Source organism: Equus quagga, unplaced genomic scaffold (genome assembly GCF_021613505.1).
Source record: "Equus quagga isolate Etosha38 unplaced genomic scaffold, UCLA_HA_Equagga_1.0 146_RagTag, whole genome shotgun sequence".
NCBI classification, from domain to species: domain Eukaryota; kingdom Metazoa; phylum Chordata; class Mammalia; order Perissodactyla; family Equidae; genus Equus; species Equus quagga.
In genome coordinates this window covers 9,928,315-9,944,333 of record NW_025796728.1, presented here as the reverse complement: position 1 = coordinate 9,944,333, position 16,019 = coordinate 9,928,315, and the positions used below count along the sequence as shown (strand labels likewise).

At 41.2% G+C, this 16,019-nt stretch overlaps 1 protein-coding gene across 3 annotated transcripts in view; it reads right to left on the bottom strand.

Moving 5' to 3' along the window:
• Positions 1–15,559, bottom strand: part of LOC124232942 (sister chromatid cohesion protein PDS5 homolog A) — a 163,440-nt gene extending 147,881 nt beyond the window's left edge. For 2 of the 3 annotated variants that reach the window (XM_046649887.1, XM_046649889.1), the window contains exons 1-2: positions 15,423–15,559; positions 14,383–14,560 (exon numbers count right to left, since the gene is read on the bottom strand). In XM_046649887.1, coding sequence (XP_046505843.1) covers positions 14,383–14,520 — 138 coding nt within the window. In that variant the 5' untranslated portion in view covers positions 14,521–14,560; positions 15,423–15,559. Of the gene's footprint in view, positions 1–14,382; positions 14,561–15,215; positions 15,332–15,422 lie in introns of those variants that run through there. The other variant, XM_046649888.1, reaches the window with a different exon arrangement.
• Between the last annotated feature and the right edge of the window lie 460 nt (positions 15,560–16,019).

Here is a 16,019-nt window from a genome sequence, read left to right as displayed (position 1 = left end):
AGAGATTGAAACAGTAATTAAAAACCTCCCAAAAAATAAAAGTCCACAACCAGACAGCTACTGTGGAGAATTCTACCAAACATTCAAAGAAGATCTGATACCTATCCTTCTCAAACTATTACAAAAAATTGAGGAAGACGGAACACTTCCTAACACATTCTACGAGGCCAACACCAACATGATCTCAAAGCCAGACAAGGACAACACAAAGAAGGAAAATTACAGGTCAATATCACTGATGAACACAGATGCAAAACTCCTCAACAAAATACTGGCAAACTGAATACAGCAGTACATTAAAAAGATCATACACCATGATCAAATAGATTCATACCAGGGACACAGGGATGGTTCAACATCATTCAATGTGATACACCATGTTAACAAAATGAGGAACAAAACCCACATCGTAACCTCAATAGATACAGAGACAGCATTTCACAAGATCGAACATCAATTCGGGATAAAAACTCTCAATGAAAGGGGTACAGAAGGAAAGTGCCTCAACATAATAAAGGCCATATATGACAAACCCACAGCCAACATCATACTCAATGGGGAAAAACTGAAAGCCATCCCTCTCAGAACAGTAACAAGACAAGGGTGCCACTCTCACCATTCTTATTTAACATAGTACTGGAGGTTGTGGCCAGAGCAATTAGGCAAGAAAAAGAAATAAAAGGAATCCGAAAAGGTAATAAAGAAGTGAAATTCTCACTGTTTGCAGACGACATGATTTTATATATAGAAGACCCTAAAGAATCCATCAGAAACTATAAGAAGTAATCAACAACTACACCAAAGTTGCAGGATACAAAGTCAACTTACAAAATCAGTGGCATTTCTATACTCCAATATTGAACTAACAGAAAGAGAACTCATGAATACAATCTGACTTATAATCGCAACAAAAAGAATAAAATATCAAGGAATAAATTTAACCAAGGAGATGAAAGACCTATACAATGAAAACTATAAGACATTACTGAAAGAAATCGATAATGACATAAAAAAAGAGATTCCATGCACATGGATTGGAGGAATAAATATAGTTAAAATGTCCATACTACCTAAAGCAGTCTACAGACTCAATGCAATCCCAATGACATTCTTCACGGAAATGTAACAAAGAATCCTAAAATTCACATGCGGCAACAAAAGACCCCAAATAGGCAAAACAATCCCAAGAAACAAGAACAAAGCTGAAGGCATCACAACCCCTGACTTCAAAATGTACTACAAAGCTACAGTAATCAAAACAGCCATGTGGGCTGGCCCCATGGCCAAGTGGTTAAGTTCGCACACTCCGCTTCGGCGGCCCAGGGTTTTGCTGGTTCGCATCCTGGGTGCAGACATAGCACCGCTCATCAAGTCATACTGAGGCGGCATCCCACCTGCCACAACTAGAAGGACCCACAACTAGGAATACACAACTATGTACCAGGGGGCTTTGGAGAGAAAGGCCACTCGCTGAAGCGGCACTCGCGCACTTAACCACTGCGCCACTGGACTGGCTGCCAGAGACACATATTAATGGAACAGAATTGAAAGCCCAGAAATAAAACCACACATCTAGAGACAGCTAATTTTCCAGAAAGGCGCAAAAAATATACAATGGAGACAGGAAAGCCCTGTCAATAAATAGTGCTGGGAAAACCCGGACAAGCACATGCAAAAGAAGGAAACCAAATCATTATCTTCCTCCATACACAAAAACAGACTCAAAGTGGACCAAAGACTTGAAGGTGAAACCTGAAACTATGAAACTTCTAGAAGAAATATAGGCAGTACACTCTTTGACGTCAGTGTTAAAAGGATCTTTTCAAATACCATGTCTACTCGGACAGGGAAATAAAACAAAAAATAAACAAGTGGGACTTCATCAGACTAAAGAGCTTCTGCAAGGCAAAGGAAACCAGGAACAAAACAAAAAGACAACCCACCAATTGGGAGAAAATATTTGCAAATCATATATCCAACAAGGACTTAATCTCCACAATGTATAAAGAACTCATATACCTGAACAACACAAGAACAAACAACCCGATCAAAAACTGGGCAGAGGGTACGAACAGACATTTCTCCAAAAATATACAAATGGCCAATATGCATATGAAAAGATGTTCAGCATCACTAATCATCAGAGAAATGCAAATCAAAACTACACTAAGATATCACATTACAGCTAATAGCTAAGACAAAAAATAACAAATGTTGGAGAGGTTGTGGAGAAAAGGGAACCCTCATACACTCTGGTGGGAATGCAAACGGGTGCAGCCTCTATGGAAAACATTATGGAGATTTCTCAAAAAACTAAAAATAGAAATACCATATGACCCAGCTATCCTACTACTGGGTATCTATCCAAAGATCTTCAAATTAACAATTCAAAGGGACTTAGGCACCCCTATATTCATGGCAGTATTATTCACAATAGCCAAGACATGGAAGCAACCCAAGTGCCCATGGACATATGATTGGATAAAGATGATGTGCTATATATATATATATACACACACACACAATGGAATACTGCTCAGCCATAAAAAAGGAGAAAACTGTCCCATTCGCAACAACATGGATGGACCTAGAGAGTATTATGCTAAGCGAAATAAAGCAGACTGAGAATACCAGATAATTTCACTTACATGCGGAAGATAAACAAACACACAAAGAGAACATCTCAGTGTTTACCAGGGGAAAGGGGCTGGGGGTGGGCACAAGGGGTGAGGGGGAGCACTTATATGGTGACAAACAAGTAGTAATGTACAACTGAAATCTCACAATGTTATAAACTATTCTGAACTCAATAAAAAAATAATTTTTTAAAAAACCCTCAAAAAAAAAAAGTGGGCAGAGGATATGAACAGGCATTTTTCCAAAGAAGATATACAGACGGCCAATAAGCACATGAAAAGATGCTCAACATCACTAATCATCAAGGAACTGCAAATCAAAACTACAATGAGATATCACCTCATGCCCATTAGAATGGCTATAATCACCAAGAGAAAAAATAACATTATGTTGGAGAGTTTGTGGAGAAAACAGAACCCTCATACACTGTTGGTGGGAATGCAAACTGGTATAGCCACTATGGGAAACAGTATGGAGATTTCTCAAAAAATTAAAAATAGAAATACCATATGACTGAGCTATCCCACTACTGGGCATCTATCCAAAGAACCTGAAATACACAATTCAAAGAGACTTATGCACCCTATGTTCACTCCAGCATTATTCACAATAGCCAAGACACAGAAGCATCCCAAGTGCCCATCAACCGATGACTGGATAAAGAAATGGTATATATATACAATGAAATACTACTCAGCCAAAAAAAAAGAAGAAATTATCCCATTCACACAACGTGGATGGGACTTGAGGGTATTATGTTAAGCAAAATAAGCCAGACAGAGAAAGACAAACACCATATGATTTCACTCATTTGTGGAAGATAAACAAACTTACAGAGAAAGAGAACAGTTTAGTGGTTACCAGGGGAACGGGGCTGGGGGTTGGGCCCAAGAGGTGAAGGGATACATTTATATGATGATTGACAAATAATAACGTACAAGTGAAATTTCACAGTGTTATAAACTATTAAGACTTCAATAAAAAAGAAGGAAAAAGAAAAACAACACCTATTATGGCAGTTCCCAAATTTTTTTTTTTTTTTTTTTTTTTGAGGAAGATTAGCCCTGAGCTAACATCTGCTGCCAATCCTCCTCTTTTGGCTGAGGAAGACTGGCCCTGAGCTAACATCCATGCCCATCTCCCTCTACTTTATATGTGGGACACCAGCCACAGCATGGCTTGCCAAGTGGTGCCACGTCCACACCTGAGATCCGAACTGGCGAACCCAGGGCCGCTGAAGCAGAAGCAGAACGTGTGAACCTAACTGCTGCGCCACCAAGCCGGCCCCTCAACTTTTTAAATATCATGTAATATACAAAAAAAGATGTAATATTTGTAACCTCCAAAGGCTGAGGGACTCTGTATGTAGGCACACCTGTAACTGTGTAGAAGCACACCAGTTGGGAAGCTCTGCATTAATGTAAAAGACCAAATGCCAACAGCAAAGGAAAGAAATTCAGCAAATTCCTTCATTATGTCTCTGTTCAGCTTTCTATTGCAAATGTTATCTAGAAGCTTGATTTGTTCTCTTCAGCAAATAAGAACTTGTTAGGCTTTTATATACTGTATAAACTCCACTCATTTTATCTTTCTGAGCAAGGAATTCAACTGGACATACTTTCATGTACCAATAATCTTAGCCAAAGTAATGTTTAATTTAAACAATGACTGCTAAAAAACAGAAGCTAACTGAAACAAAAATTCGTTAATGTCCTTAAATCTGTTCTCCTATTGTGAGCACCAACCAGTTTCTTTCCTCAGACATCTACAGATTTCTGATACAGGGAAAATAAATCATGGTACTGGCAAAAGTAGGCATACATTATTGAGAGGGTGGACACTCCTATACTTGCTGGTGGAAGTCCAAAATGGTACTGCCCCATGGAGTGAAATTTGACCACCTCTAACAAAATTACTCATAAATTTACCCTTTGACCCAACAATCCCACTCCTAGGAATTTATCCTAAAGATACACCTCCACAAATACAAACAACATGTTAACACGGGATTCACTTTAGCATTATTTATTTTTAATAGCAAAATATTAGAAACAACCCTAAATGCAACAATGAGACACTAGTTGAATAAAACTATGGCACATCTACACATAGAGTACTATAACACCATGAAAAAGAATTTTAAAAGATTTCCTGATATGGAGCGAGTTCCAAGATACAGATATATATATATATATATATTTTAAGATTTTACTTTTCCTTTTTCTCCCCAGAGCCCCCCGGTACATAGTTGCATAGTATTTTTAGTTGTGGGTCCTTCTAGTTGTGGCATGTGGGATGCCACCTCAACATGGCCTGATGAGCAGTGCCATGTCTGAGCCCAGGATTCGAACCGGCGAAACCCCGGGCCGCCAAAGCAGAGCACGTGAACTTAACCACTCGGCCACGGGGCCAGCCCCCCAAGATATATTAATTGAAAAAAGCAAGTACAAGAGAGTACATACAGTAGTGGATCTTTTGAGTAAGAAGGGATATAATGCAGAAAAGATAAACCAGGAACTAATGAAAATGATTATCTGTAGTGGATGGATATATGGAAATGCAGTGGAAGGGATAAGAATAGGAGTAAGACTTCAGAAAAGCCTAAGTTTTTACATAGTTCTGATTTTTGAAGTATGTAAAATTAAATAAAAGAATGAAAAAAGTAATCCCTAAAGCTGAATACAAACACTCCTAAAACTCAACAAGAAAACAAATAACCTGATCAAAAAATGGGCAAAGAACTTGAATAAACATTTCTCCAAAGAAGATACACAAACAGCCAACAAGCATGAAAAGATGCTCAACATCACTAATCATCAGGGAAATGCAAATCAAAACTACAATGAGATATCACCTCATACCCATCTAGATGGCCAGTATCAAAAACACAGAAAATAACAAGCACTGGTGAGGATGCAGAGAAATTGGAATCCCTGTGCACTATTGGGAACGTAAAATGGTGCAGCCGCTATGGAAAACAGTATGGGAGGTTCCTCAAAAAATTAAAAATAGAATTATCATATGATCCAGCAATATATATTCTGGGTATATATCCAAAAGAATTGAAAACAGGTTCTCAAAAGAGATTATGCACACCCATGTTCACTGCAGCATTATTCACAATAGCCAAGAGGTGGAAGGAACCTAAACACCCATCAACGTACTGATAAAGCAAATATGATATATACACACAATGGAATAATATCATACATCCTTAAAAAAAGACGGAATTCCTGTCATATGCTACAATATGGATAAGCCTTGAGGACATCATGCTGAGTGAAATAAGCCAGTCACAAAAACACAAATACTGTGATTCCAATTACATGAGGTATCTAGAGTAGTTAGAAACAGAAGGTAGACTGTGGTTGCCAGGGGTAGGGGGAAAGGGGAAAAAGAGTTGTTGTTCAATGGGTATCGAGTTTCAGTTTTGCAAGATGAAAAAGTTCTAAAGACCTGTTGTATTAACAATGTGCATATAGTTAACACTACTGTACTGTACACTTAAAAATGGTTAAGATGGTGAATTTTATGTTATATGTTTTTACAATAATAAAAAAAAATCAAGCGAGGATTATATTTGCCAGTGGAAATAAAACGAATCAAGTATATATACACACATATAAATATATATAAACACACACACTAAAAAACTGAATGCAAACAAAGAAATAAACCAATTGTGTGTAAAATTGATAATGTAATCACTCAAACAAAAGAATTCAAATCCAAGTAACTAACAAACATGGTATTCTACATAACCGTAATGGGACACAACAAACTGCAAAGAAATCTTGCAAACGATACTGGGATAGCAGTTCTGAATTTTTTTGTGCTTACAGGAGGGTAGTACAAATAAATTTATCCAAGTTAAGGGAAAACAGAGTTTACATTGTAAGATAAGGATGATACATGGAGGAAAAGTTCAGGAAAAATTATGTGGTGCTGGATTTCAACTGAAGGTAACAGAATGAACTCATAATTTAAAGTATCTATGGGGCTGGCCCCGTGGCCGAGTGGTTAAGTTCGTGCGCTCCGCTGCAGGCGGCCCAGTGTTTCGTCGGTTCGAATCCTGGGCGCGGACATGGCACTGCTCATCGAGCCACGCTGAGGCGGCATCCCAGATACCACAACTAGAAGGACCCACAACTAAGAATATACAACTACGTACCTGGGGGTTTTGGGGAGAAAAAGGAAAAAAAATAAAATCTTTAAAGTACCTATGTATATTTCCTAGCTCTATACACTGAAAGAGAAGGAAGAAATTATACCCTAATAGCGATGTGAACAGAATGCCCATGCCCAGATCTTGGTTTGTAAACACTACTCTATACTAAATTGGAAATAAGGCTCTTTGGAAAAAAATAACTCATCCAAATCTAGGGTAAGGAAGCACAAGGTGAACATCTTGTACCAGAAAATAAAGAAGTGGTGAAAGACTCAGAGAGAGACATGTCAAAAAGACACTAGATGTTTCAAAAGGACACCAAAGCCAGCATGCTCATTTGGGACAATCTGACTCTCAAAAGGAATAAAGACAGTAAAGAATTATAATTCACTGAATGAAGAATACACGAGTAATTTTTTTTTTTTAAATGGAGGCAGGCACTTTAAAGGAAGAATGCCAGCTAATATATGAAGTAATGTTAGAATCAAAAAAAGTCAATATTTTATAACCACCAAAGTGGATGCTAAACAGTTACGTACGAATTGTTGGAAAACAAGTTATTCTCACAATTTGTCACCTTAAACATTACTTATTAATTGCAGGGAGAAAAGTACTTTTACAATGGAGAGAGTTAGCCAACTGTAACCAAGTGATCAAACTTATAACCAAAAGGACAAAATGACATTATATGCCTTCTGATATGACAGCACCACTTGTCTAGTATACTTGCCAAAAAAAGGTTCAACCTGAATCTAAGAGTGAGGAAATAAGACAAAAACAGATTATGGAACTCCCACAACACAAATGTGTCAAAGGGGCCGGCCCCGTGGCGCAGCGGTTAAATTCACATGTTCCGCCTCTCAGCGGCCCAGGGTTTGCCACTTCAGATCCCGGGTGCAGACATAGCACTGCTTGGCAAAAGCCATGCTGTGGTAGGCGTCCCACATATAAAGTAGAGGAAGGTGGGCATGGATGTTAGCTCAGGACCAGTCTTCCTCAGCAAAAAGAGCAGGATTGGCAGTAGTTAGCTCAGAGCTGATATTCCTCAAAAAACAAAACAAATGTTTCAAAAATGTCATGCCATCATAGGGCTGGCCTGGTGGCACAGTGGTTAAGTTCTTGTGCTCCACTTTGGTGGCCTGGGGTTCGCAGGTCCGATCAAAGGTGTGGACCTAGCACCACTCATTAAGCCACGCTGTGGCAGCATCCCACATAAAATAAAGGAAGACTGCCACAGACGTCAGCTCAGCGACAATCTTCTTCAAGCAAAAAGAGGAAAACTGGCAACAGATGTTAGCTCAGCGACAATCTTCCTCTCACTCACACTCACATCACACCCACACACAAGTCATGTCACGGACAACCCCTCACCCCCCAAAAAAGTGAGAGGGCTTTCTAGACCAAAGGAAACCAAAAAGACATGATAAATGCATGTGATCCTATATTGGAACTTGGATAGAGGGGGAAAAAACCAACTTTTTGAAAAGTCATTTTTAGGTAACTGGGAAAATGTTATTTTGGACAGTATAATAGATATCTCTGTATTAATGTTAAATTTCTTGAGTGTGATAATGATAACTGTGATAAAGTAGGAGGATGTCTTTGTTCCAAAAAGAATGCTGAAGCATTCAGAGGTAGAATGCCATGATGTCTGCAAGTAACTCAACCAAAAGTGTTATGTCTGTCTCTGTGTGTGTGTATGGAGAAACATAAAAGCAAGTGAAGGTGACAAAAAGCTAACAATTAGCGAATCTAAGTGAAGGGATATGGGTGTTGAAGGTACAATTTTTTCCAACTTTTCTAGAGGTCTGAAATGTCTCAAAATAAAAAGCCGAGATAGTTAAAAAAAAAAAAAAGGGGGGTAGTGAATGGAAAAATCATCATTATAATCAGTCAGTAATACGTTCCAGTAAAAATTCAAATAATATGAGAAAGCGGGTTCTAAGATCAAATCATGAGCAGCCAGCCCAGTGGCACAGCGGTTAAGCTTGTGCGCTCTGCTTTGGTACCCGGGGGTTGGCAGGTTCAGATAACGGATGGGGACCTATGGACCACTTATCAAGCCATGCTAGAGCAGGCATCCCACATATAAAATAGAGGAAGATGGGCACAGATGTTAGGTCAGGGCTAACCTTCCTCAAAAAAAAAAAAGGGCCACCTGGTGGCACAGCCATTAAGTGCGTACGTTCTGCTTCAGTGGCCCGGGATTCACTGGTTTGGATCCTGGATGTGGACATGGCACTGCTTAACAAGCCATGCTGTGGTAGGTGTCCCACATAAAAGTAGAGGAAAATGGGCACGGATGTTAGCTCAGGGCTAGTCTTCCTCAAAAAAAAAAGATCAAATCATGAGCCTCCCTGATAATTTTTCCCTAACTAGCACATAAAAAAAAATGCCTACAAATTTTTTCCTTACAATATTTAAAAGAAATTTTACAAATCTAGCAAGTTGGCTGCAAATATTTACTCTTGTTTTTGAGAATAAATGTTTTTTAAATTTATAATCCTGTGGTAGACTAACGATGGCTACAAATTCTTTCCTACTTCTTTCATTGACAAGTACAGTCAATTTTTCTCCCTTTGAATGTGGGCTGGGCTATGACTACTTTAACCAGTAGAGTAAGATAGAAGTGACACTGCCAATTCTAAACCAAGCCTTTAAAAGTACTAGCAATTTCCCCCATGGTGTCCTGGAGCCCTGAATCCAACTACCCTGCTGGAGAGACGATGTGGAGTAGCCCAAAGACTACATCATAGACGAAAAAGGGCCCAGCTGAGTCCAGTCTTTCAGCTGTTCCTACCAAGGCACCAAGTGTTTGAGAGATGCCTGTGTGGATCTTCTAAGATCAGTCTAGTCACCAGTTGAATACTACTGAGCAAGAGTAGTAAGCAATATGGAGCAGAAGAATAATCAAGTCAAGCCCTGCCTGAATTCCTGATCCACGGAATTGTGATAATAAAAAGTTGTTCACAGTAGCCAAAAGGTGGAAACAACCCAAGTGTCCATCCATGGATGAATGGATAAACAAAAGATGTTATATACATACTTCCTCAAAAAGGAAGTAAATTCTGACAAATACTACAATATGGATGAACCTTAAAGACGACATTAAGCTAAGTGAAATACACCAGTCACAAAAGGCCAAATATTGTATGATTTCACTTATATGAGGCTGTCAGAGTAGTCAAATTCAGAGCGGTAGAAAGGTGGTTGCCTGGGCTGGGGAAGGGGGAAACAGAGTTATTGTTTAACGGGTACGAAGTTTCAGTTGCAGAACATGAAAAAGTTCTGGAGATGGATGGTGGTGATGGCTGTACAACAATGTGAATGTACTTAAAATGATTAAAATGGTAAAATTTTGTGTTATAGATTTTTTAGCACAATAAAATTTTTTTTAAAAGTTGCTATTTTAAACCACAGCAACTGATAGATAACCAGAATAGCTCCTCTACACAAATGGAAGTCTAAAACAAGAACTATGCTGCACTATTACTTCACAGATGCATACTGGCTATACTTTACGACTTGATTTTAAGAAATCTTGCCTCTCCATTTAATTTTTTAATTTCTTAGCATAATCTTCTGCATTAATACAAATATTAAAATAAAATATATGAATCCATTTAGAGTTGAAACTACATACTGAATTATATGTAAAATTAGCATACCATATGACAATAAGGAATAAATAAAAATCATTTATGGAAGTAAAAATAACTATAACCAAACCAAGCATTTCTGGGGTCCACCTTAAGGGAAGAAAAGGGAAAGAATTCATGGCCTAACTAGCCCTATTCTATTCCTCCCCTCTCCCAACCTAGGTTTGATGAGAAAAGGGGGATGTCTTACCTTAAATCAAGCCCACTATATCCTAATTCCTATCAAACTATCAAACAGCACAGACTATAGAAAGCAAAAGTGAGAGGGTGAGGAAGAGGGAGAATGGCTGACACAAACGGAAAGGTCATAGAAAAATACAAAGAAAACACAGAAGTAATACCTGGTGGGAGAAATATGAGGGACATCTTCAGAACGATAAAACCCTATTATTTAATCTTACCTAATTCTTATCACCAAAGTAAGAAGTATTTTGATTTGACTCTCTAACAGAATGAACATAGCAGATTTGGGTATAGAGTTGTAGCCAGAGAACTATCTGAGGCACTGAGTTCTGAGATCAGGTAATAAAAAATGAACATGAGAAACAAACTTCACCCTGTCCATCCCTCCTCCTAAAAACCAAGGCTTATCAAGGGCCTCCGACCTCCAAAATAGCAAGAAAGGAACAAAATGTGTGTGGCACATAGCTCTGTAGTAATACATGATCTGGCACAGACTGTATATAACAAATTGTGGGCAGGAGCACATAATGGAACTTTGTACAACACTGTTTATAGGTTTATTTTGAATGTGTTATAAAACACATTTTAAACATGTTTAAAAATCAGACATGACCCCTGCATTAGTTTCAGAATACTTAACTATTTAGGTGGAAGGCTATTTGTGACCTATAGATTTTGATGCTTACTATAATCTTGATAGTAAGCTGTTTGGAAGGACAGCAGACAGTTAACTTCTGTATCGCTTTTACTATTTCTGTCAATTAATATACACTTGTAACTTATCTAAGTAACAAAACTGTTAATGATGATTTATAGCCTTATGTGACTAGGGTTGGTCACAACCTTGCAGACTCAGTTTCTTCATCTGGAAAATTAAAACAAAACCAAATAATCTCTAAGCTATCTTTTAGTTCTAAAATTCTAAATATCTATGTTATCGTCTCTGGTATGCAATCTCAGGTAAAGTACTTAGTTACAACTCAAAATATTTTCAAATTATCCTTCATTTTCAAAAATAAAAATATTTCTCTAATACAATGTTAATAAAAACTATTTATTTGTTCATTCAACAAATATTTGTTGAGCACCTATGTGCCAGGCATTAAACTTGGCAGTGGGAGAACATAAAAGTAAACAAACACAGACATGGTACCTATATCCATGAAACTTACAGAAGAGTTGGGGAGATAAACCAAATAAACATATGCATAAATGTAACATCACAACTGTAATAAGCGAGATGAAGGAGTTAGAGTATATAATGGGGAATCTAAAAGACTTCCCTTAAGAACAAATGAGTGACAAATGACCTGAGAGGAAAGGTACGTATGGGCTACATAATACGGAATCTGTCTAGGCAGAAATGAACACAGCATGTCCAAGGAACTGACAGAAAGCCAGTGTGATTGGATATAACAAAAATATTTAAAGTAGTTCCTTAGAAACAGAAATGAAAACTTCTAATATACAAAAGCATACCATGGCATACTCCAAGAATTATTTTCAAGGAGGCTTCAAAGCATCATAATACTTTCTCTTCAATATTAAAAAAATGCTGTACTGTATCTCCCTACAAAAGACCAAACTTACACTCATTGAGTCCGTTTTCTTTTCATTTTGCGGTTTTCAACTGCATAATAAAATCATAACTTCTTAGCTCTACTTAGATTCCTTAGAAGTAAGCAGCTATAAGAATATAAATAAATACGAAGCTATTGCTCTGGCTCCGCCACTAACCTGCCCTATGACTGATCTTGGTAAACGTTACTTAGCCACTTTGGGACTAAGTTTTACCACCTGTAAAACAAGGGGAGTTCCAGAATTTTTTTAAGATCCTTCAACTCTAAAATTATGGTTCCACTGTAAAAATGATTGTTCCATTCCTTGAAAACTGAAGAGAATGGACCAAACATCTCTGAATTCCACTGACCAAGATTTTATTTCCCTTTAAGCCCTCTTTGTATTTATATAGCATTTGAACATTGTTGCTATAATAATAATAAACCACCGAATTTATAAAATTTGGCAATAACTAAGGGTCCAATAAACATATAATTATCAAAAATACAGTTAAATAACGTTAAAAATCTACACCTCCAATGAGACAGTAATACTTTTAACTAAATAGGGATCCCTAAAAAGTACAAAGTCCAAACAGACTTAGAAAGGCAGTAGGAAGAGAAATCATAAGAGTTCTTGAGAAAAGCAAAATTTTAGCAGGACATTCAAACTAGTTAACATGTATGTCAACTTTAACTTCCAAAAGAACCCACAACAAATGGATACTCTAACTCCATGCTCATTCTAGACTTGGTTATTTGTCCATTTATAGTTAACAGTACTTCTAATATTTAATCTATTTTCAAGTGGAAAATGTATATACAGTCATAACTTTTTTAAACTAGATTATCCATCATTAGAATTCAAAGTTTCAATATTCTTAACATGAAAACAAAAATTATAAGATGTATACATTTTTTACTTAACAGCTTTATATTTCATAATGTTACAGCATCTCAAAACACTCAGTATAACCTTAAGAAGCATCAATTAAGCACCTCATTTCATGTATAATCTTTAGTATAAAGATTTATTTTAATGAAGGTATTGTGTCCTATTCCTTCCAAAGATGCAAAAAATTTCAGAATCTAATTAGATTTTAAAAACTAAACTACAAGAATACCTTAACTATTCATTAAGCACTCACAACACTGTAAACATTTACTAGGCAGTAGACTAAGCTCTAAGAGCAAAGGGGCAAGATCATTCCCTAAAAATACATTTCACCTACTTGCCCAAGGTAGAAACACTGTCAACATTTCTTCCCTCCTCTCTCATCAAGTCTCATCGATTCTAACTCTGAAATGTCTCTTGGATCATTCCCTGTCTCTCTATTCCCACTATCATAGCCCTACTTCAACATTTCAGTGTCTTTCACCTATAGCACTACTGTTAACAGTTTCCTAGCTGGACTCCCTGCCTCCAGTCTGTTCCTGCTGCAATCTAGCCCCAATTGTGACAAACAAAATGTCTTCAGCATTGCCAAATGCCCCTGAGGGTCAAAGATGCTCTGGTTGAGAATCACTGCATCAAGTTCATCTCCTAACAACAACAGCACTTATTCAGTAAGGCTGTGGCCATCATCTCTGTCCATGCAACAAAAAGCAAAAAACTGACCAACATAAGGCTGAAACTTAAAACTTCGACCCTAGGACCACCATGCTTAAACTAACTAAGCTGACTGCTTATAATTAAAGAGTCATAATACTCTCTTAAAACCCCTTTGACCTGTGCACCTAAATCATCACCTTACCTCAAAAGCCTGAATTTTGAAAAGTCAGTATCTTCTGTCGAAGTTTAACCATACCATATTAGGAAACTGACAATTTAGAAAATGCCTTTTGTACTTAAACCCGTCTCCTTAGAAACTGATGAAAATAGGAACCTTCTTAGGCAAAATATCCCTACATTTCAGGTTGCAAGCTACTTTGAACAGTATTCTCACAAATACTTCCAGAAAAAACTTTAAAAACACTAGAATTCTTATGCTTAAAAAGAGAGGGCCAAGATAGAACAAGACCTTTCAGAGGGGATCAAAGAGAAAACGATAACGTGTCTAAACACACCTGGGCGGTGAAACCCTAAAGGCCAGGCCCAGCAGTACTGTACCACCACCCCCGAGCGCACGTCCTACCAGCGAAGGCTGAAGTGTGAACACGCTGGCCAGACGCTTACCTTCAGTCGTTTGATCATTTCGTCAGTGGTGATCTTGTCGGTGATCTCCTTTACCCCCGGAGGGTAAGCGATCTTCCCGTCCGCACTCACGACGCCACAGAGGGCAGTGGCAGGCTTGGGCTGCGCGGTGAAGTCCATCCTGGGGGACAACTTTTCTTTCACAGTCCTCTACCGGCCTCTATCGGTCAGAAAACAAAAGTTCAGCGGGAAAGGGGCGACTTTGTAACCTCTTTTTTCATTTCAAAAATCTCTAATCCGCAAAGGGCCCTTTTTTCCCCGGGAGGCCGGGGACTCGACGGCGGCCCCGCCACCGCTCCGTCCCCAGGCCTGGATGCTGGCGGCCGCCCCGCCGCCCCCACCCGCGCGGGCCCCGCCAGCCCCGGGGCCACGGGGCTCTCCGGTACCAGCCGCCGTGGCCGCGAAAAGCGCCGAGCGGCGCCAGGAGTTTCCCATTCCGCCTCTCACAATGAAATCCACCCCCGGGCGCCGAGGTCCCAAGTTTGGCGGCCTGGGGAGCCCGGCGAGGCCCGCAAGGCCCCCGCTCGGTCAGAGAGAAGCGTCGAGTCCCCGCCCGGCCGGTCCCCTCCGGGAAAGGAGACGCGAGGCCTAGAGGGCTCGGCTTAGGCCGCAAAACTAGGGAGCCAACCGGACGCACTCGCAGCGGCGACTCCGGGAACGAACGCCCTTGCCGGGGCGAGCTTCGGACCACGGAGTCCCGGCCGCGCTCCCGCCCCTCCCCTGTCCCGCTCCCCCACCGCCGCGGGAGCGAAAACGAGCCGCCCTCCACCCCAAACCCCACGCCAGGAAGCGGCTGACGCGGCTCTGCACTTCACATTTTGTTCCTTCAACTTCGGCTGAGGGACGCCGGCGGCTTCTCTCGCCCCCGGCCACTCGGCGCCCTCCGGCGCCGCCGAGGCCTTACCGGCACCTCCGGGCAGCCCCGCCGGGCCTCGGTCCCGCGCCCCCCCCTCCGGTCTCCCCTTCCGTCCCCTCCCTCCACCAGCCGAGGGCGGGAGCCCAGCCGCCGCCGCCGCCTTTACCTCCTCCTCCTCATGCGGGCGGAAGGTGCATCGAGCGCCCGGGCCTCTGTCAGGTGGTTGCGCCGCCGCCCCTCGTCGGGCTGCACACAAAGCGGCTCCGCGGGTCCCGCCGCCGCTGCCGCCGCCGCCGCCCGCCCCGGAGCGGCGCTGGGGCTGGCGGTGCCGAGGAGGAGCAGCCGCCGCGGGGGGAGACGCGGGGCGAGTGTGCGCTGGGCGGGGAGACACTGCCGCTCTCCGTCTGGCCGAGGAAGAGCAGCCTCGAAGAAGGCTCCTCCGGGAACGCGTGCGCGTCTGTCCGCCTAGGACCCCCGCGGCCCGCCCTCCAGCCCGCAGCTCGCGCCGGCCGGGCCCGCCGACCCGGACCCGGACGCCCCTCGCAGCGGCGCGCGCCCGGCCGTCCGTGCCCCGAGGGAGCCGGCACCTCGCGCATACACCAGCCGGTCACGCGAGCGGTGCGAGAGCACGCGAGAGCAAGGCGCGCGCCTCGCGCCCTCCCCTTCCTCCGCCGGCCGAGCCTCCGCCTCCCTCGGGCCCGAGGCGGCCGCGCGCGGGGCACACAGCGCCGCCACCCGGTTGGCGCCAAGATCTGCCGCGCGG